The 23427-nt window shown below is 49.3% G+C and overlaps 1 protein-coding gene across 2 annotated transcripts in view; it reads right to left on the bottom strand.

The window, feature by feature from the left end:
- OTULIN (OTU deubiquitinase with linear linkage specificity) overlaps nt 1-22782 on the bottom strand; it is a 29786-nt gene extending 7004 nt beyond the window's left edge. The window contains exons 1-5 of one of the 2 annotated variants that reach the window (XM_055118449.1): nt 22569-22703; nt 19891-19990; nt 12599-12675; nt 7835-7929; nt 4885-5028 (exon numbers count right to left, since the gene is read on the bottom strand). In XM_055118449.1, coding sequence (XP_054974424.1) covers nt 4885-5028; nt 7835-7929; nt 12599-12665 — 306 coding nt within the window. In that variant the 5' untranslated portion in view covers nt 12666-12675; nt 19891-19990; nt 22569-22703. Of the gene's footprint in view, nt 1-4884; nt 5029-7834; nt 7930-12598; nt 12676-19890; nt 19991-22568 lie in introns of both variants that reach the window. The other variant, XM_055118444.1, reaches the window with a different exon arrangement.
- Between the last annotated feature and the right edge of the window lie 645 nt (nt 22783-23427).

Below are 23427 nucleotides of genomic sequence, written 5' to 3'. Positions count from 1 at the left end.
TGTTATTTTGTCATTCTCCCCCTCCCCCACCGCCCCCATCATCAATGGCATCTGGCATCTACAAGGCAGGTCGAGACACGTGTGATGGCTGATGGCCTGGGAACAGAAACTCTCCCAATTGTTGGGCGTGTCAGGAGAAAATCCTGATTAATTAGGTTGGGTACAGGCATGTCCCTTCACTACAGCTCATTCCTGCCATCCCCTTGCACAGAACCTGACTGGTTCCAGGGTTACAGAAGGCCTCGGGTAAAGCTGCCCTGGCATCTAAATCTGCACCAACTTTCATAAATGTGAATTCCAGCTCACTTAGAGCCATCGTATGACGATAAGGTGGTTTCCTCTATGCAAACATAAAAGGGACGGGGTGGGGGGAGGGTTGATCACCTTATTATGATAAATGAGCACCCACCCCGGTGGCCCCCAACTTCACAATGTTCTGTACTCTGGACCACGGGGCCATGCTGTAAACTTCTATTAGGGTCTCAGGTTCAGCTCCAAAACAAAAAATGCCCGCAAGTGGCAACATACTGAATCACAACTAGACTCAAAGGGCAGCCGGGTGCCCAGCAGGCCATCATGCATTATCTGCAACGATGACCCCGGAGAGGGAACGACGCAGGGAACCCAAGTCCACTTGCTTCCTCCTCCTGCCTGCGCTGAATTGCCCGGCTGAGGGCTGCACCGTCTGGGAATGTGGAGGGCCTGGACAAAGTCTTTAAACTGACAGTTTGGGGGAAAACCAAGGGGAGGAAAACAGACGTGTAATATTTACTCAGAGAAAAAAACATGTGGATGACTTTAAACACCTTCAGGGGCCAGAACACAACATATTCAAACAGCCTGCCTCCACTGTGCAGGAAGAGAATGGGCTTCTAGACATGAAAGATGTAAGTAAACAGGAGGAAAAAAGGTTAAAAAACAACAAACAGAAATACTTAAGAACTAAGCAGCTAAAACTGGCTTAGGTCTAATTTCATCTTTGAGCCATAAAACAAGACTTCTACTTCCCTAGCAAGTACTTATTACTCTTCACATCACCACTTAAAACAAATAAAAAGATTTTTTAAAAATGGATTCCCCTCAAAAACAAATTCATCAGAAACACAGAGTCTGATGGGCCTGTGACACTGACACACGGCACGGGTCCACCACCCACTGTCATCCTAAAACTGAGCAGACCTGGAAACCCAATGGTCCCCGCCTGTTCAGGGAGCCAGGTGCTGTCCTGACCATTCCAATAGCCAAACCAGCTACGCCAAGGTTAGAGTCAGGGTCAGATGGTCCTTTTATGGGTCAACTCTAGGACTGGAATCTGGAAGGGAGCAGCATCCAGGAAGCCAATGGCAGACAACAGGAAGTGTCGTGGCGGGGAGGGGTGGCAACGTCAGAGGGCAGCAAAATCCAAGCTCGACTTCCAGGTTAAGAGAGCAAGGCCAGAAGAATGCATGCAAACCCAAGTGTGTCTCACGAGGGGAACTGCTCGAGAACTCTGTTTCCGCTGGCAGGGAGAGCCAGCGGAAAGGGGCGTCCCCCTGAGGAACAGAAGACCCTTCTCTGGTCACCTGAGCTCTTGATGAAATACTCTTCAGCGCAGTACAGGCCCAGGGTGCTGCTGGAAGGGTGTCAGGCCCAGCCACACCCAGAGCTGCAACACTGGTGAATGCTGGGCCAAGGAGGCTCAGGAGAGCCTAATAAGGCTCCAACTACATTCCCCTCAGCCTGCCCGCCAAGAGCTGTGTCCCAGAAAGTGGATTTACCCCCACAGTATTTGTCCCATGACCCTGCGACAGGCATTTCAGAAAAGCAAGACAGGGGAGACAGTGGCACCCCATTAGCCAGAATCCAGACCTAGCATTTGCCCTCACAAGCCCTTCTGCTCTCTGACAATCATCCGAGTTCTAACAGTTCCAACAGCAAACACCAATAGGACAGGGACTCATCTGTTTCAGTAAAGGAACTCCCGGAACACAGATTTTTTTCCCTTGTGGACCAGAGAGCCTCGAGGGCCTGCACATACGCTCACACACAAAAGCCTGGTTGGGTGCCTGGTGCCACTCAGTCCCCTGAGCCTGGGAGTGATGCCCCAAAGCCAAAACAAAGCGATAGAGAGTTTCTTGTGATGTGGCAATCAAGTTAAGGAAGGAGCACTTGGATTCCGGTCCTGTGTGGAACAAATGTTAGTATCTGGAAATGCAGGAGACCCCACATCCAAAGCACACGGCCAACAACAACCCAAAGTCCTTCCATGCTGGCCCTTGTTATATAGGGAGCACATAAGGAAGCTGCCACCTCAGGCCTGAGGTGTCACACAAAACCCTGTGCAGAGAAAGAACTGGAACCACAGGAGAGGAGATGCAGAGTGAATGCAGGGCAAGGCCTGCGAGGATGGAAGAGTTCCGATCTCGGCTGACACTGAGCAGAACAGAAGGAGCAAACCCAAGCACTGAGCTCACAGCAGGGCTGTGGTTCTCACTCTGACACAGAGTCTCAGTGTTTACAAGGTCAAGTAAGAATGTTACCACTAATAGAAAATAACATAATACGAGATTGACACCCAAGGACAGTAGACACAAGGGCCAGGAATATTGCCCCATAATTGGAAGCAGATAAAGGACCAAACATGATAACTTCTCAGTATCTGTATTGCAAACCATAATGCCCCAAAGTAGAGAGAATGGGGGAAAATGTCTGCCATGGAGGCAGGGGGAAGACTGGAAAGGGGGGGTATACTGGGGACATTGGTGGTGGAGAATGTGCACTGGTGGAGGGATGGGTGTTTGATCATTGTATGATTGAAACTAAACATGAAAGCTTATAACTGTATCTCACAGTGATTCAAAATATTTTTTTAATTAAAAAAGAAAAAAAGAAAGAACGTTACCACTGTCATCAGGGCGTTGGGCTGCGAGGTCACAGAAAATCTGCACCTGCTGGCCAACAGCCAGGAAAAGCCAAGAGAGAAAGCTGGGGAACATAGCCACTAGTCTCACACCACTGAGCGGAGGCCAGGAAGGTCACAGGCATGGGGCAGCCTAAAACTGACCAGACATAGAGTGCAATCACCGCAGCTACTGGGAAAAGGCCAGTGAGCTTGGGGGGGGGGGGGGAGCGTATCCAGTCAGTAACGAAAAAGGACACCGTTTACTCTTTACAGGGAACAGAACTGGCTCCGAGTTTCTTTGAAAGCACAAAGATTCGAATTTACTGTATCAGTTAAATCCAGAAACAGCCCATCAAAAGCAAAGGCCTGCTGCGCCCTGTCTGACCGAAACTTGATTTCCTTCCAATTAATGTCACACTGTCTGTTCAAAGGAAACCTCTGTCAAAAATGGAGGAAGATTTTATGTCATGAGTCGTATATTCAGCTACAGTTCACAATCCAAAAATCAAAGCAAGACCTGGTAAAGTCATTCGTGCTTGCTCCTCTAGCAATGTCTCCAGTGCCAGGCAGGCTCTGGCTGGCCGGTCAACAACTCTGAGATATTTCACTAATAATACATGGCAAGATTTGCAGGAGTAGTACCGAGAGTAACAATTTCCTCTCTCTTTCTGTAGTATGTAATATATGTATTAAGACAAACTTGCTTAAGGGCAGCTTTGCTTACAAGATACCATTTAGACAGTTCCTACAAGTCTGACTTGACACGGTTGTAAAGATAGATTTAATAAGATGGATAACCAGGAATAACCAGATTTACCTACCAGGAAAATCTCCTGCATTCCAGGCCAGTGCCCCATTCCACATTGCCACCTGCACTGCGGGCTGGGGCTCACATACCCTTGGTGTTGATGAATGGGCTCAGCACAGAATGGCCACCACGTATGAGCAGCACTCTCTGCCACCCACCCCCTTCCTGTCACTGTCAAGGGATCCAGCTCCACCTGTCAAAGCCCTCAAGTCCCCCTTTCCCTTCCTAAGCTGCCATTAAGGAAGACCTCCAACTCTCTTTATTTTTTTCTCTTCAGTACAAGTCTTCTAACTTTCTTTTGGGATTTGGGCTACACACCGCAGTATGGGGGTAGAAGCTGGACCTCCCGCATGCAAAGCACATACTCGGCCTGCTGCGCCCTCTCTGACCGAAACTTGATTTCCTTCCAATTAATGTCACACTGTCTGTTCTGTCCAATCACTGCCGCCCACCACGCAGTCTCTACATGACCTCTTCTGGTGTATCTCTAAGGCCTCCTGGGACATCGTTCCCACACCGCATCCTGAAAACCCCAGAAGGGCAGAGCCCTCCCTCAGCCTTTCGGGGGGACTTTAACTGTTTCTCTTCCAGGGCTGCCGTCCAGTCCTGCCAACACTCTGCAGGGGGTTCTAATTTCTTGGTTACGGGCAGGATCCGCAGAAATATACATTCTAACCACCTGGCAAGTTCTCAAAGAGTACAACACAGCCCTCTTAATATAACCCCAACACTGGAATCAGACTGTTCCAACGCGCTTTTCACCAAGCCCAAGTGTCAGCCCTCTAATTCAGCAGACCTGTTCAGATCTGACTATTTTAGTCTTTGGGGAATTTTTGACTTAACTTCTTTTTGGGGGGTGGGAGGTGGGGTGGGGGGAGGTTGAGTCCCACCCGGCAGAGCTCAGCACACCCTGGCTCTGTGGTCATTCCTGGTGAAGCTCAGGCAGCCCTAGGGGTGCCAGGGATAGACCCTGGGTTAGCTGTGAGCAAGGCAAGCACCTGGCCCACCACAGAATCTCTTGAGTCTCAGTACTGATGTTTGGGTTGCTTTACCAGGACAAGTCACCCGGCCGCCCTGAGCTGCAAGGCCCCGTGTCAATAGGGCACTGGGCGGCAGGGGTGCCCTGCAGACAGGAAAGGCAGGCTCACTCCGCAACAGGGGACAACACAGACTCCAACCTGCAGCGGCAGCGTACCAGCGTGAGCTCCGGGTCCTGCAGCCACGTGGGCGGCTCCGAAGGGTGGCTCATGGCTTGGAAGAGTGTGGCCCTCAGCGCACAGTAATTGTCTCCTCGGACTCGCCGGATGGAGGTGAATTTTTGAGACACCTCCTCGTAGCCCTGGGAGAAAGCAGCCAAGAAGTCAGATTGGTCCTGGCAGGCTTCAGCTGGTGTCACGTTTTATTCCTGTGGGGGAAATGGGCCCCTGAAGGCTGCAGGAAGGAGAGAGGACTGGTTGAGTTCTTGGCCAGAAGCACTCGACTCCTGTCTACCCAAAGGGAGCGAACCTCAGCACCACAGAAAACAGTAAACAGACGAGAACAGAGCAAGCATCGCTAAAGCAGGAGTCCCCCTCGGAGCTGGAGATACTGAGCCTGGAACGGAGGAGTGAGGGGCACTAGGCACCCAAAAAGCTGAAACTGCGTTGACTTTCGGGGGGATGCAGGAGCTCCCCAGTATGCTCAGAAGGTACTCCCCACCCCACCCCACCCTCGGTAATTCTCAGAGGCTCCTGAGAACCAGAGGATGCAGCACTGCTCAGGCGCTGCCCAGGCAGCTCTCAGGGACTGTACGGTGCACAGATTCAAACCAGGACCAGCCGAATGCAAGGCACGTGCCTTAAGCCCTGAATCCAGACGTTAAGAAAAAGTAATCTGAGGAAATAACCTTTCCAGCCCCAGCCTGTCTGTGGGCAGGGCATTTATTTGCCTTGCATGCAGTCAAACTGTGTTCGATCCCGAAGATCCCATACAGTCCCTGAGCACCTCCAGGATAATCCCTGAGTGCAGAGGCAGAAATAAGTAATCCCTGATCATTGCAGGATGGGACCCTAAACCAAAAACTAAAATCTTAAAAGTCTACATGCTAGAGTCTGCGTCATTCTGTCAGACTTTCATAAGAAGTGAACTGAAGTGTCATTATTGCTCAGCCTGGAAGTGAAACAAGGAAATGAAAATGCTGGTGACAGGCTCAGTCCCTCAGATCCAGTCATGCACACAACACATGCGCCTAACAGAGGCCATCGATGATCCGCTTGTGAGGCAGACACAGCTCAGACACAGGGATCCTTGGTAACCGTGACTCTACCTCCCCTCCTGACTGTCACCAATCCTGTTGGTCTGTGGGTGCCCTTAGTCATGGGCTCAGAGCCCTGCCGGACATATGTGTCACTCTTCCCCTAGTGGCTACCACACAGACACGCCTGCCCCATCCTGCGGCCAAGAAGAGAACCTTCACTCTCAGTCATTTTTAGTCAGATGGTGTTCTCTTTCCACTGAGGAAATTAACTGAGCGCTGAACTTTCACTGAGTGGTCCCCACTGCAACCTGCAAGGACGTCTCTCAAGCAGGCATGTGTCTACCCTTGTATAGCTCTTCCGACTGCTGACGCGGGTTTCTCCAGGAATAATAATATGATTAAGTCAATCATAAGCGCTTCTTTCCAAGACCCTTCATTCAAATTCCTTCAGTTAAAGTTGACATACTTAAACAATGGGTCTGTGTCTATTTGTTACAATGTGATATTTTTAACTTGTATTTTTATATAAAATAAGCCAGAGTCCCAATCTGAAAACTAAACTACAAAAAAAGTTTTAATTAAATTTGGAGTTTTAAACACTGTACCCCAAAATATCCAAGATAATTTAGACAAATAAGACTAAACAAGGATCTTTTGGCCACTAACAAGAGCCCAAAGGCAGGGACAATTTTTCCTTACACTAAAGTCACAGAGAAATTATTTTAAGAATGAGTTCCAAAACATGGGGTATTTGAGTAATTTGACGGACATCTCCCAACTACAGCTTTTAAGGTGCCAAATACTAGAACAACCCCTTTAAAAAAGACTGAAGTCATAAATAAAGTTGTTAGGTTGGCCTCCGCATTTCTGGGGAAAATGTGAAAACAATTTAAAGAGCTGGTTCTCAGGCTACGCGGTTTATCATCGAGCTGAAGACTGCAAGAGGTGAGAGGGCTGTGGGGCTGGAGCAATAGCACAGCGGGGAGGGCGTTTGCCTTGCACGAGGCCGACCTGGGTTCGATTCCCAGCATCCCATATGGTCCCCTGAGCACCGCCAGGAGTAATTCCTGAGTGCAGAGCCAGGAGTAACCCCTGTGCATTGCCGGGTGTGACCCCCCCCCAAAAAAAATAGAGGTGAGAGGGCTGTGATGCATTTCAGCACATGGTTTCAGTCATTCTAAATGTTCCTGACTTCCAGCAGGGCCTATGTGGGTCCCTGGTAGATCATGGTGGAGTTCACCAAGTCCCTGAGACAGTCTACTCCAGTCCAGACTCGCAGGGAGCCAAGCTGGCATCTGCCCACACAAGATGGAGAAATGGCAGTGCCCTCAATGAAAGGGGCAGTTCCACACCCCTCTGCATAGGAGGTCTCTACCTCTAAGACTAGAGGGCATGAAAGCAAACCTAGTGGGAGCAGAGTGGGTGTGGTATCTGCCACCCAGAGACTTGTGCCACACTAAGCCAGGACATTCCCAAGGTGGTTCTGTAGATCAGTAACTGGATTTGACTGAAACTGATGCTGACTGGACTGGAGTAATAGTATAGCAGGGAGGGTGTTTGATAGGCACGTGACCAATCAGGGTTCAATCCCCAGCATTCCATATGGTCCCCCAAGCACCAGCAGGAGTAATTCCTGAGTCCAGAGCCAGGAGTAACTCCTGAGCCTCACCGGGTGTGACACAAGAAGCAAAGAAAAAAAAAGAAGAAGAAAAAGGAAAAAAGAAAAAACCTGATGTTGATTCTGCAAGAATCCTGTGACTAGAAACCCTGACTGTGGAGCCTGTTTCCTTATCTAAAAACAGAACATCAACATTTATGTGGTCCTAACCATCTAAAAATACAGAAAGATGTGTCAGTTATGAGACTACTAGAAAGATAGTAGTCTCGTATGTGTGTCCGACTGACATACCTTTTTCATACATGTTGCTTTATCTGTATTTCCCCTCCATTCTTTTTTGCAGTAGTCCATGATATCCATTTCAGGAGCGATACTCAACCTGAGATCTAAAAAGGGAGGAAGAAATAATGAACAGTAAAACCAGAATCAAGGTACTGTTCTATTTGGAGTTACTTTCTCTCTCACTTGCTCCCCACTCCCACCCTCCCAAGATCCCAGAATCCCAGGATCCCATCCCTGCCTATCACTAGATCCAGATCACCAGAGTGGTCCTCCACTGGGTCACCCCTGTCACCACACCCTGCCAACATTCTCTACTCGGTAGCCAGGAGGATGCACTTAACACCTAGGTCAGAATAAGTCCCTCTCTTCCAGCTCAGAGAAGACAGGGGTGTCCCCCCTCTCGGGATGCCTTTCTCAGCCTTATCACCTACATTAAGATTCCAGCCAGGTCCCCCTGCACCCAGCTAACTGCTCCAACCCCTCTTTCCCTGGCTCTCTCCTGGGTTATGTGGTATGGTGACCTCACTCTAAGCAAGTGTCTGCTGAACAACATGCCTCTGTTCCAGATCTCTCTCTCTCTCTCTCTCTCTCTCTCTCTCTCTCTCTCTCTCTCTCTCTCTCTCTCTCTCTCTCTCACACACACACACACACACACACACACACGGTCACTCCACTCCCCTTCCAGCTTTCCTGTCTCCTTCTGGCACCTATCAGGAGGCCACTGAGTAGAGCAGAGCTCTCTGGGCCAGGGGTCTTGTTTTCCCCGGAATCTGTCCTCAGCATCTGGGCTGCACAGACCTGAGTATCCCTGGACAGAGTTCTAACCAAGGGAAAGATGGAAGAGCTGGACTGGGAAAACATGCACCCACTGGTGCGTAATCCATGTTTACTGTTCTACAGAGAGAACGTCTCTGCAGCCGAAAGCATGTCTGCTGTCCCCTGACTCCAAAGGGCTGTGAAGTTCTGATAACAAGACAGAAACCAAGAGTGCTCAATGAGCAGGAACTACAAACCTGTCCTAGCCAACACTTCCTCAAATGAAACATGTAACTTACAATCAAATAACACAACGAAAAAGGGGAAAAATGTCTTTAGATTTCCTTTGTTTAACCTGAGGTTTGGGGTTTGATTCTGTGGTATGAACATTACACGCACCCATATTTACGTATATGGGTGAAGTAAGCCTTCAGTCTATCTTCATGGTTTTACATTTTGAAGAAGTCAGCAAAGATATTAAGATACAAACACAAAAGTACTTTATAACATTTACTTCTGAGGAAGTTGTACAAAAAGTTTTAAATGTTATATTCTGCTCAACTGGATATTTACTGAGAATCTAATACGTGCTAAACACAAAGTAGGCACCAGGGACAAAGAAGCGAGGAAGAGGCAGGTCCTGTCCCTAAGGGGTCTGAGACAGTGCAGAAGGCAAAGGTATCCCTGCCATGGCATGCAGGCTGCTGGCAAGACTGAGGAAGGAACAGCCATGAAACCCCAGCCAGGTGTTTAGGTAAATTTAAATGCTTAAATGCAGATGCTCTGAATTCCCTTCATTTTCCTGAAATCTCATTGTGAACCCCTTCAATTAGACTTTTATCTAAAAGGTTTCATAGAGATAACACAGGTCTATTGTCGGATCCTTAGGACTGGCTTAAAGTGAATCAAACTGCTGATACACTGAGACCTCGAGGCACAATGGTGCACATCAAATCCTAAAACCAAGAGCCCTCATGTCCCAGCTAAACAAACATGTCCTGAGTGTCCCTTCAGTAAAGGAAGAGTTAGCCATCTGATCGCTGCCCTTGCTACTCACCACTCACCGCACACCGAACGCAGAATCGGGACATTCACTGGGCCACACTCTGCCACCAGACAGGGCTCGGAACAGAGACTACTGCAGCTCAGGAAGTGCCTCGGAGAAGCCGGCCGGCTTTCTGCCCCTCATCACAGTCCCCATTCCAGCCCTCCCTGCACATGTCATCAACGGAAGAGTTGGTGCTGTGGGGCAGGCAGGCCATAGGCTTAGGACGGAAGGAGGCTACAGGGAACTCGCCCGGGCCACCATGCTATGTGCTGCCCTCAAAATGACTCCCAGCCCCCTCCCACAGCAGCTGTTCAGGAAGAGGCTCTGGCAGCCCCCACAGGCCTGCCCTGCGCAGTGCCAGGAGCTGGGCCACAGGGTCTCTTAGTGCAAGCAGCTCCCTTGCACTGACACTTTCTGCTGAGGACTTAGCTAATGGGAAGGGAAGGGACAGAACAGGACTGGCAAGGGCAACACACAGGAAAGGAAGGAATGAACAGAAAGAGGTAAGACAACAGTCAAAAGGAAAGCGGAAAACCAGTGGTGAGAAAGCTGTAACCAGACGCTGAAATAAGACTGACTCTGACCCACCAGATGACGACGACAAAAACGAGGCTCAGACCATCCAAAGGGGGCAAGTCCCCCTCTAGCAACAGGGACTCCTCCTGAGAAGGGGGAGCAAAGGCAAGAACAGAAAGTTCTCAGCAGGGGGCCAGGCTTCAAGCCTGTTACAGGCATCTGTAACACAGGCCTCAAGATCGGAGACTAGCCTGAGAACTCTGTTTTACCATGTGTGATACCAAGCAAGACCACGGAGACAGTAAGTCAACAGCAAGCTGCCCCCACACTGGACTGGAATAATGAGATGGCAATGCAGCCTACCCAAGAAGCACGGTCTGCTGAGCCCTTGAACTGATGAAAAGAAAACTCTGACAAGGAAGTCTATGGAAGTTCTATCTCCCACTGAGCGCTAGCCTGTGGAAGAGAAATTGCTGGAGAACGGAGTACCAGCACTCGCAGGGGCAAATTCAGGCTAATTCTTGAACCAAGCTGGAAAGCCTATAAATAATAAGTGCTTCATGGTAGGTGGCACCTGGGTACCCAGGAAAACCACAAACTCTACACAGAACATAAGCTGAGCATAGAATCCAAACTCTTAAGAAACAAAAAGAAACAGAAGAAATAAAATTTAAGAGCAAAGAGCAATACATAACCAAAAAGACTGGAAAACCTAATGGGAAAATAAAACCTTTCCAAACAGAAATTTTTTTAAAATTTGAAAAAAACAAACTGAAGTTGCTGTCCACCGGGAGCAGAGACTTGAGAAGAATGGACACAGATGTGACAAGGTGCAATTGAAGCGCTGGTGACTGAAACAGGACTAGAAAAAAACTCATTTGACTTCAAGAAAGAGTGAAACAGGAAACAGGAAATTTGCAGAAAGACAGTGGAGAAGAATTCTCCTGATTTGGTGAAAGTAGAAAGCAAGGTATACTGGAGAGAGCGCTCCACAGGCTGAGCAGATGTTGTGCAGGAGGAGACCTCGGTTCCTAAGTCCCTGACAGCACAAGCAGGAGTGACACCCAAACACAGGGCTAAGCGAAGGTCCCGCACAATATTGGGTGTGCCCACCCCCCAAAAAAGAGACAAAAAGTAAAGATGATTCAAACAAATTGTCAACAAAAACAAAAACAATTCGTACTTAAGAACCATCAAGGAAAATGGCAGAACGCCAAAGCCAAACAGGAGACATACCCAGGACCCAACCGACTGCAGTAATTCCGACTACAATAGACATCTAAAATCAGTGCAGTCAATCTCCAAAAATATTAGCAAAACCAACTTGATCTTGAGTTACTGAAGAAAGAAGTGAAATGAGGGAATTCCTAAGAGGCTTCCTTCCTATCAAGACCCAGAGGCCACAATCCAGAGGGGCCGCTATCCAGGAATGCACATGATCCACAGAAAAGTTAAGGTCCTTGCTTCAGGCAACGCTGGTGAAGAGAAGGCACTGGAAACAGAGGCAAAGCACCAGCAGAGGGATGGAGAAAGACTGGAGAAAGCAGGAGGGCTCTGCCCTGCTTTGGGACTTAAGGACAACCAGGTGCTTCTTCTCTTCGGAACCTGGCGCCAAGGCTCTGCAGCCGAAGAAGGCTGTGTGGAATCTTCTGAGCGCCACTGAGGCAGAAACAGAAGGGTCCAGGAACACAACTACACCTGAACTGGACCACTGGAGAAACATCCCCTGCAGTTGCGTGGTGGGAATTCCACCAACTCCTGGTTAATCCCCAAAACCCCACTTTGTTTTCTAATTACACATGTGACAGTGCTCTTGTAAACAGAAGCGAGTCCTCAAAGCAAACATGCAGAATACACTTTACACCAGTGACAAGAGAAATGTGACTTGTGAACACGCCAGTGTCCCTTGGCCTTGCTCAGGGCTAGCCAGGGGAAGGAAGAGGTGCTTTTCCTAGCCAAGCAGAGAAAGGACAGGCAGGACTGACTGAGCAGAAACAACAGAGAAAAGCATTAGTGCTGCTGCTCCCTTGGGCCCTTATCTTTCAAAGACAAGCTCACATGGTCATCTGAGCAGGGACCACGAACCCAACCTCTAATGAGCCCTCCTTCCTTTGGAAAGGAAAACTGCATTTCAAGTCCAAATTGAAATGTCCCAAAGAATAAAAGGAATCAAGAACTGAGAGGTTACCAAGAGATGAAACACATGCTCTGAGGTGCAAAGAGCAATAGGAATGTCAAGAATGCAGGGAGAAGAGTTATACTAAAACAGGAAACTTCAGATAACAGGGGGCTTCCCCCAAGTTTACCTCAAAACCCAAAGATCATCTCTAGATCAAATCCTAAGTACAGAATGTCTGCCAGGAAGGGCATCTCAGTATTTTATGAAAGCGGGCTTAACTGCATGTTCTATAATAACAGGAAGAACGCTAAAAATAAAACAGTTCCAAACATACCTGATGACCCCCTTTCCTGTATTAGTAATTCTTTCTCCTTTTCTATTTCATCCGCATCACGATACATGTCCTCCTCCCTGAAATCACACCAAAGCAGACATTTCAAAAAGATGTTGCATGAACATTACCCTCAACATAATGTACACCCGCTTACAAATAGTACACAACACTCACATTTGTGACTTTTCTCACATTACGGCTGACAGTCTGACAGAACGCAGGTCTGATACCTTACATGCTCAAGTTTCCATCACTCCACCACTGTGTTGCTTTAAGTAAGATCACTAAGGCCACTCCACTTGCAACCTGGCTCTGGGGCCATTTTCTTCATTACATTAATGCCTCAACTAGGTACGTAAGTGTTCCAGCACGTATCTTACCAGTCAAGCCCTGACATGATTCTAGCAGGTTCCAAAAATGGACATAGGACTAATACCAACTTCAGTATGTCATAAGCAAATTTTACAAAAGCTACACAAAACACCAGGATAGAACAGTAGTAACTACTGTAAGTCCTCAGAGCTAAGTCCCCGGGGCACCCTGCAGCCCCCAGCCACAGGTATATCCTGACTGCCTCACATATCTGAATCTCTACTACTCCTGACATGGTACTCACACAACCAACTCCTCAAGAGTCTCTTATCTCAGTTAGTGAACAAACAAGAGCCACTGAGTACTAGTAATTGGGAGAAAACCCCAAAAGATGCAAGACAAAGATAAAGGAGATGCCTGGTTCATAGGTTCCTCCTTTCTGACACTGACAGTGACAGAAATCACGAGACACCTGGGAAGCCCAATGAGCCCAGAGCGAGGAGCCAGGGCTGGAGTTTGCTGGGAAAGCACAGAATCTGCGGCTGTGCGGCACTAAGGTTCAATGCCTGCAGCGCGAAACCAATGGAGGAAAATGTGGTTAAGTGCCAGAAGTCAGTCAGGGACCCCTGATGCTGACTGGTATGAACCCGAACGCAAATCGGGTAACCTGTCATGTCAAGAAAGTCTCAGGAACTGCACGTGCCAAGTAACATCAGATAGTCCACAGGTGAGACCTGAAAACAGGGCATGAGGTAGATGGATATGTACAGAGTAATGAAACCCTCAACCCCTGGGTTCTCTTCTCATGGCAGCACCCCTGTCCTACCCCAACCCCTAGACACACACACACACACACACACACACACACACATACGAAACACAACAGCATGTATGTATGCTGAAAAGGGAAGTATACTGTCTTCTCCAGTGCACATGGGACATTCTCTACACTGGGTCTCATCTCCACAAAAGAAGACAGAAGTCGTATCAACTATCCTCTCACATTGCCATGCTTTGAAAATGACAAACAGAAAGCAGTGGGGGTGGGGGTTAAACCCAAACCCTTGGAAATTAAACCAAAAAAAATTTTTTTTAATTTCCTGAATCAATAAAGAATTTTAAAAAAAAAACTCTGAAAAATAAAATATACATAGTAAAGGGGGCAACAACTGGCCAAAGGCAACAGAACTGTCAAGCTGGGTCACAGAACTGAGTGTATCTGGGGGGAAGGGAATGAAGAGGGTAGAGGCAGTCTTCATCAGAGGGACACTGGGGGAGGGAGAGGGTACCTCTAGAAGAATGGATGCATGAAACTAGCATTAACAGCATGAAAATCAAGGTGCCTCAATAGCAACAGGAGCAAAAATAAAGATACAGCACCCAACGTGGAAGGAAAAAGATGAGAGGGTCCTGCACAATGAACACCAGAAGGCAGCATTAATAAGGTTTGTAGAATATGTGGACGAGCCAGGGGTACAAGTCAGAGTTTGTGCTGCAGACCTGTGAGTTAGACTGTCAAGGTTTAACCGCCCTGCATTCTAGGTTTAACTCTTCTTCTGTATGTGGGAGAATGGAATTGAAGTAACCGAACCTGGGGCCAGAGAGATGGCTCAGTGGGCTAAATCTCGACCACTTTCCATCCCTTGGCAACCTACAGTCCCCTGGGCGTAGCCAGGAGTGTCCCTGGATCAGTCCCCAAGCCAAAATATGAAATGACTACACCTCTCAGCCCCTAAAGTTAATCACCTGCAGAAAGGGCGGGAAGAAGCTGCAACTCAAAAATTATGAAAACAGACACATGAATAGTTTAGCACCAAAAAACCCAGCTTTTCTAATCAATTCCCATCTAATATCCATTGATGTAGAGTATTAATAAGTAATTTTCCCAATGATTAATCCTTATCCCCTTTTTCTCTCTCCAATCTGAGGTTCCCAAACTTACCTGCCCTACTCTTTTTGGTGGGTAGGGGGAGGACCACTCAGGACCTGCCTAAAACTCTACTATTTTCAAATAAAAAAGTGCCCCTTTCTAACTGCACCAGAGGCGACTAACACCTCCTCCCTCCATAGATGCAGTACCCTCTAGGAGCAGTATCAGTCACTCTGAAATCAGTGCTTTGAATGCGGGTGATCAGATAAGGGTGTGCACTGACTTTTTTAATGTTATGGAGGCGAAAGGACATTATTAGGGAAAAGGTACTTTCCATGAGCTCAGTGAAATTTCAACTAAAAGGTGTGATGTCAGCCAGGGAGCCCGTGCCAGTTAAAAACAAACAGAAACCAGAGTCACTGGGACTATACATGAAATACCTAAAAATACAAAGTGACTAAATGGGTGAGTTCCTCTTTCCCTGATTTCATCTTCCAACCTCTTACTAGCTTTATCACACAGAAATTCTGATCCTACAAAACAGACATTTAAGTGAATCACTTTCTTACTTGCATATCAGAAGCATGCTTTTGGGCAAGTTACTTCCTTAATCTTAGCCTCAGTTCTCTCATCTCCGAAAATCAGAAAGCTGTTCAGTTTCTGTATGACTCGTAGTTCCTCTTCCACTTTTTAGTTCTAACAGCCTATACGTGAACCTATTCGTTAAAAATCGTCGTAGGGGCGGAGAGACTGTATAGCAGGCAGGGCACTTGCCTTGCATGCATCTGACACAGGTTCAATCCCCAGCATCCCAGGTGGTCTCCCAAGCACTGCCAGGAGTGATTTCTGATCACAGAGCCAGGATTAAGCCCTGAGCACTACTGGGTATGGCCCCAAAAGTTATAAATTTTACTCCAGAGCCAAAGAAAGCTCACAAGGCTAATCATGTACTTCACCTGAGTTGGATCCCCAACACCACATGCGCCACTGAGCACCACTGGGAATAAACCCTGAGCACAAAACTAAGAGTAGCTCCTAAGTACTCCCAGGTGGTCCAAACCGCCCTCTCCCACCTCTCAAACATACACAAATTATACTCTAAGCAAATTCCACGGCTACACTGTGTGTACGACTATCTCCCTTCTGACTTTTTTTTTTATTTTATTATTATTATTTTTTTTTTAATCTATAAAACTACCGAAGGGTAATCAAAACACCAGTATCCAGAGGAGAATCTCTAAACAACCACTTCTGCAATTGTGAAGACAAATTCCCACAAAAGTGTACAGGAAAGAAACCATGAAATAAACAGAACTAAATGCAGAATCCGAGAGATACAAAAGCACAAAAATTAATGTATGACGAGTGTGATGTACATTTAAATTACTTTATCTAGAACTTAACTTCATTCAGATCCTGTGCACCAGTGTCTGCCAACTTCCATGAACACAAGGACACATACCAAGGACATCTGCTAAGTTTCCAAGGTGAACAAGGCAACTATAATATATCCTTTACCACTTGCCACCATAAAACTTTCCGAAAGCTCTACCTCCTTGGAGATGGGACTGTGTTTCAAGCTTAAGCAACCAAGCACAATCAAGCTGGTCAGAAAAGAAGTTTAACGGCTAAAATGAACTACTTATCCACTATTTATTCAGTAAGTTCCCAAACTTACTTCACCTACAGCTCCTATTTTCTTATTTAAAAAACAAAAACAAAAACCCAACTCAGTGCACTCCCTGGAAATCTACCTTCTTTAGACAAAAACAAACAAACAAACAAAACCCAGAAAGGGTCCCTCAACTGCAAATGGAGATATCGTGCACGTGGTTCCAGTGCTTCCCGGGGGTGAGTGGAGGGGCAGGAGCACCTACTTTGGGAGATACTGGTCAAATATAAGAACAAGCAAATGAATGGGGTTTAAGGAGAAAAGGAGGTGTGAGAACAAGAAAAATAAAATTTATTTAATCAAATACTTCAGAGGCCAGAGTGTGTAGGGCCTCACACTTGCCTCACATGCAGCCATGCTGGGTTTGATCCCCAATACCCCATATGGTGCTTCAAGACTGCAAGGAGTGAGTCCTGAGCACAGAGCCGGGAGTAAGCCCTGAGCACCACCGTGTGTGGCCAAAAAAAACAAAAAAGAAAGGACAATACTCGTCAAGAGAAGAAAAAAAAAGTCTCTGTCATAGAAGCAGGCAGGGGGGTCGGAGGAAAATTGGAGTCATCGGTGCAGGGAAGTGGTCACTGGTGAAGGGATGGGTGCTGGAATCAATTATGAATAACTCTGTACTTTGAAATTTACACTGCCTCAAAGAGTAAAAAAACATTTCACTCAAGATTTTGCCGGAGCTTTTTAAATAACAAAATATTAGAGCTGAAAATTACAAAAAAATTCTATTCTAAGTTGGGAATCCAAGGGCCGAGATAAAAGAACTGGGGTTAAGGGACTTGCCTCACGTATGGCTGACCCTGGTGGGACCCCTGGTATTACAGAGTTCCCAGCACCAGCAGAAGCAAACCCCCCCAAAAAAACCTTTTTTAAAAACTTTTAATTTAATTAGAAAATTAAGGTTTTGATGAAGTTAGGAAGACGAACCAGCTGTGGCTTGATTTAAATGTTTGGTAATGGAATGATATGGAAACAAAGACCGGAAAATAAGATGGTACATGTTAAGATAAAAAATATAACTGTGTAACAGTTCTGTATCTCTCTCTCCTCCCCCTTCCCTCCTCCCTTTCCTCCTCCTCTCTCCCCCCTCCCCCCTTCTCTCTCACATCTGTCGGTGCTCAGGGGTTACTTCTGGCTCTGCACTCAGGGATCACTCCTGGCAATGTTCAGGGGACCAGATTGGCTGCATGCAAGTCGAGAGCCTAATCCCTGTACTACCTCTCCCCCTACCTACCCAATGCTCTCTTAAGCTAAAAACAAAATTTGTTATTAAGGTATTATACAGCCTTGAAAAAGATATATATGCTAAGCTTTCCTCTTGCTTTTTTCAAAGACTTGTGCAACAATTAAATTTTGGAAAACTTTTTAAAAAACTTCGCTACATATATTCCCTTAGAACTACCTACCTACCTACACACACAAACACACACATACACACAATCACATAGGCCCACACACATATATCAATACATATATATATATGTGTGTGTGTGTGTGTATGCACACATACACTTCCCAAGAACAAAAGCTGTTCACTAAATACAAAGAGTAGTAAAGAAGACATTTGTGAACTCAATTTTTCAATTTTGATTTAAGTAAACATAGACTATGAACAAGTAAAATCTAACATCTTTGCAAAGATGTCACTGACCATTGTGAACCTTTGCACCGAGTTCCCACTGGTTGACTAAAGAGCTAAACAGAACAAGCTGGTTCAGCTTTATGGCCTTGAGCACTGCAACTCATCCTAACTCAACTCACGCTTAACTCAGCCTGCACTGACGGGACGCTGGCGAGACAATGACAACCAATGTGACCCCACAGGCCTCTGCACTCAGTTACAGACTAGAAAAGCAAAGACCACTCAACCCAGCCTTCCTCCACCACTTCCATTTTATAGAGACAAACAAAAACACACCAAATGCAGGAAAGTACCGGCACCCCGGCCAAAATTCCAACTCCCTCCTGCAAATGGACTTTCCGGATTCGCGCATGCACTCCACGGGACTTCTACAGATAAGTGGGGACATCCCAGCCACCCTCGATAAAAGGATTTGCTTCTCTAGACAGCCCAGCTCCAGACCCTAATGAAGGATCCCCATCATCAGACAAGCCTTATCCCCTGCCCCCACAACACAATGGAGGTGGGCAGGAAATCAGTCTCAAGAGAGTGGGGCTTTTGTGGTTTGGGGGCCACACCAAGTGGTATTCTCCAGGGCCCTGGTGGTGCTCAGGGAACCACAAAGTGCTGAGGATCAAACTTGGGACTCCTGCATGCAATGTATGCACTCTGGCCTGCTGAGCTATGTCTAGCATCTCCAAGAACATTTATTTCAAATTCTGTATCACTTGTCATCCACTTCCTTTTGGAGAACCCACAGCTTTCATCTGTAGCACTGTCATCCCGTTGTTCAAGGACAATTTGCTCAAGCGGGCACCAGTAACGTCTTCATGGTGAGACTTGTTACTGTTTTTGGCATATCGAATACGCCACAGTAGCTTGCCAGGCTCTGCCATGAGGGAGGGATACTCTCGGTAGCTTGCTGGGCTCTCAGAGAGGGACGGAGGAATCGAACCTGAGTTGGCCACCTGCAAGACAAATGCCCTAGCCGCTGTGTTATTGCTCCAGCCCAGCTTTCATCAGAAACTAAAAATACCTTCAATTACGAGATGTTCAGAGATATATCACCTCCCACACACACAGCTTGTGGACTCCTACTTCAAGTCCTGTGCCCCATCAGGTAGACATGAAAGGTTACGGGATGTTCTCAGTTTTCAATTCCCAAAGCATGTTTGGGCTGGTCACCATCTTGGAGCTCAAGGACAACAGCCTGAGCTAGCTTAGCTAAGGGTGAGAAGTGGACATGTATGACTGTCAACGCAGGCTGAATTAAGCATGACTGAAATGGTGCTCTAACCCCCAAAAATGACCCACAGACACAGGCCACATCAATTCACACAGGGTCCAACGTAGGGCGTCCAACGTGAGGGTAGAGCACCCAGAAATCTGATTGGAGCAGAGAGCAAAATCAACTAAATCTGTTTGACCTAAGCTCCATCAAATGGGACCCCTAATTCATCTTGTGAGGATCCCTGGGGCTTGCCCAAGGATTGCCCATCAGCCACAGCCTTCAAAAGACGAAGAGGAAGAGGTAGGAAGGGGGAAAGGAAGGAGTGGAGGGAGGTTAGGATATGTTCACATGAGCTTCCCATGCAGTCTGGAGGTCTCCTTACTCACTATCTTCTCTCCCAATGAAATGCTCTGAGGTCAGTCAAAAGGTATCAGGGGACTCTCCAGCCCTGCTCCGGAAATGAACCATCATACCCCGAAGGAACATCATACCCTGCAGAGTCACGGCCCAAATGTATAATGACTGAAAAGCCAGATAAAGATGCATGCTCATTAATCACTGCCACTGAATATATTAAAGTTACCTCAAAAATATCTCAGCTTTGTGATGCTTTATATTTCAGGTGCAAATGTTTCTGCTCAATCCTGGGTAGGGCAGAACTCAACTCTGATGAGAAGCAGCACCTTAGCCCAATGACAGAAAAACACCATGTAAGAACTATTTCACATCTTAATCCAGGCATTACATCCTTGATTTAAACTGACACCCAAGGAGACTGCAAGTATTGCCACATAAGAACTGACATGCAAACATTATATCACAGAACTAGTGTGATATAGGTAGTAAATGATGTTATAATGCAGTTGTCTCTCTCTCCCTTAAAACCTGACAGAAGAGAGAAATAGTCCTCTGCCCATAACACAGGCAAGAAAGTCCGAAACATAAGCAGGGAGGTTCAGAAGTTCTCTTCAACTTATTTTCTCTTGTTACCCACTGTTCAAGATCTTCTGAGTTAGAGGAGAACGAGATTGTGAGCGACGATAAAAGAAGAAAACAAACAAAAAAGCTACTGGAGTGTAAACTAGAAAATCTATTCCAGAATAAGAACAATCCAAGCGTGCTGTCATTATGAAACATATCCCTACACCTGGTTTGCTGGGACGCAAAAGAGGCAGAGGAGCCCACCCCAGCTATCAGGAAACTCAGTCCTGGACCCACACCCCGTGTGCCCCCACAAGACGCAGTTAGCAAGCCAACAGCTCCGTTTCCTCCATGTGAAATGCAAACGTGGCTGGTTTTCTGGACTGCTTCCAGCTAGGAATCTCTACACCCACCGGAAAGTGGGTTTCTTCCCTTTCCCTGGGTGTCCAGACTCTGGGGACCCCATTCTGCTAGAAAAATGTGCCCAGTACCCACATGGACTTTTGGAAATGCAGTTCAAAGTTTCTGCAGGGGTGGGGGTGGGTGGCGGAAATGACACTGCACAGGGGGAGGCTGAGATGCAGCACCCGAGGACTGTGGCCTTTAAGAGGGGCTCTGCTGGGGGGATAAACCGAGAGCAGCAGTTAAGAACGGGTGGGGGGGGGGAAGACACAGAGTACAGGGGGTAGTTACTTGCCAAGGAGCACATGGTACATCACAAACAGATCTGTGGCACCACTGGGCTCCCAACATTTATGGCGGGAGGTGCTCCCTCTGGAAATCGCCCCTGAACACACTGGGGGTGGCCCAAACACCTCCTTCCCTCCAAAACAAAACCAGCCTGAGCTGCTGAGGAGTGAGGTGAAAGACCCCTCACCATGCAGAGACTGTGACGTGGGGCTCTAACCCCAGTGACAACCCACATCCAACAGCCACATCAGCTCACGCACATACACACAGCCGGGGGCCACATCAGCTCACGCACACACACAGCCAGGGGCCACATCAGCTCACACACACACACACACACACACACACACTCACACATACACACACACAGAGCCACGGGTCACCTCACCTCACACACACACAACCACGGGCCACACCACCTTACCTCATACACACAGCCTCCGGCCACATCACTTCCTCTCACACACACAGTACACGGGCCACATCACTTCACACACACAGTACACGGGCCACATCACCTCACACACAGTACACGGGCCACATCACCTCACACACAGTACACGGGCCACATCACCTCACACACAGTACACGGGCCACATCACCTCACACACACGGTAAACGGGCCACATCACCTCACACACACGGTACACGAGCCACATCACCTCACACACAGTACACAGGCCACATCACCTCACACACAGTACACGGACCACATCACCTCACACACACAGTACATGGGCCACATCACACACAATACATGGGCCACATCACTTCACACACACAGTACACGGGCCACATCACTTCACACACACAGTACACGGGCCACATCACTTCACACACACAGTACACGGGCCACATCACCTCACACACAGTACACGGCCACATCACCTCACACACAGTACATGGGCCACATCACCTCACACACACACATTACACGGGCCACATCACTTCACACACAGTACACGGGCCACATAATCTCACACACACAGTACACGGGCCACATCACCTCACACACACAGTACACGGGCCACATCACTTCACACACACAGTACACGGGCCACCGACCACCGCGGGCTACATCACCTCACCCACACAGGAACGGGCCACCTCATCTCGCCTCACACACACAGCCACGGGCCCCCTCACCGCACACACAGAGGAACGGGCCACCTCATTTTACCTCACCCACACGGCCACTGGCCACTTCACCTCACCCACACGGCCACGGGCCCCCTCGCCTCACACACCCCACACAGGCGCTTCCCATCACCGCCCTCCCTCCCTCCCTCCCGCATCCGCGGGTCCACACCGGCGTTTCCTCACAGAAAGTTAAGACCCGCCGCAGAAACTCCCGGCCACGTCACACACACACGGCGGCTTCCTGGGGTCCCGCCCGCACCGGGGTCCGGAGAGTGTGCGGCGAGGAGGGCGCCCGTCCCGCCCCGCCCCTGCCCAGCCGCTCCCCGGGATGCGGCCCCTCCGCCCCGCGCCCCCCGACGGCCGAGCCGGGACCCCAAAGTCGCTCCCTCCGCCCCCGCCGGGAGAGTCCCGGGAAGGGGGCGGCCCCGAGGGCGAAGGCCCAGTCTACGGCCCCGGCTCTCGGCGGCCCCCGAGCCCGCGCCCCCCACCCCGCCCGACGCGGCCACTCACGGCTCGGGCGGGCCCAGCCCCGCGCCCTCGGGGCCCGGAGACGCGGCCTCGGCCTCGGCGCCCCGCCACGCTCCGGGCTGCGGCATGTCGTCCTGACTCATGGGCCGCCTCGGCCGCCTCCCGCTGGGGCGCCCGGCCGCCGCCGCCGCCGTCCGCTGCCCGGCGGCTTCCGAGGGTGCGCGGGGCGCTTCCGCGCGCGTCACCGCCGCCCGCCCCGCGGCCTTTGACCCCGGCCCGAGGGGGGCGTGGCCCGGCGCCGTCTGCGCCTGCGCGAGCCTGGCCGGAGTCGCCGGCGCGGGAGGGCGGCGCGCTCACCGCGCCTGTGCGCCGCTCGTGTCTCCGGGCGGGGCGAGGGGGATCGTGGGGTGCGAAACGCTCGTCCCAGAGTCCCCCGCGCGCGGCCGGCGGGTCGAGCGCCGCGCTGGGCGTCCCACCTCGGCCTACGTCAGCGGGGTTTCCTCGGCGGGAGGGCCGGGAGGCGGGCCCCGCGCGCGCCCACGTCACCGCTCGCCTCTCGCGCCCGCGACGCCCCGGCCCTGCCCCGGGGAAGGGCGGGGAGCGCGAAGTAGGTCAGCGGGACAGTGGGTCAGGCGCGGCCGCGCGGGCGCCGTCCCCGACGGGGCGCCCTGAGGGAGAAGAGCCCGACCGGAGCCGGCAGGCCGAGAGCACGCGCGCCCACGGGCCACGCCGCGGGAAAGGCGTCGCTCCTGCGGGGGCGCTCACAGGAGCCGCTCTGGAGGGCCAGGGGGGCTGGGGGCAAGGGGACGCCCTGAGGGACTGGCCCGCGGCGCAGGCGTCACCTCTGGTGGTACTCGGGAAGGATCATGTGGCATCTCTGTGGTATTCTGAGCTCGCCAGC

This window comes from Sorex araneus, chromosome 1 (genome assembly GCF_027595985.1).
Source record: "Sorex araneus isolate mSorAra2 chromosome 1, mSorAra2.pri, whole genome shotgun sequence".
NCBI lineage: Eukaryota > Metazoa > Chordata > Mammalia > Eulipotyphla > Soricidae > Sorex > Sorex araneus.
The sequence above is the reverse complement of the archived record's forward strand: the minus strand, read 5'-3'. Positions and strand labels throughout refer to the sequence as shown.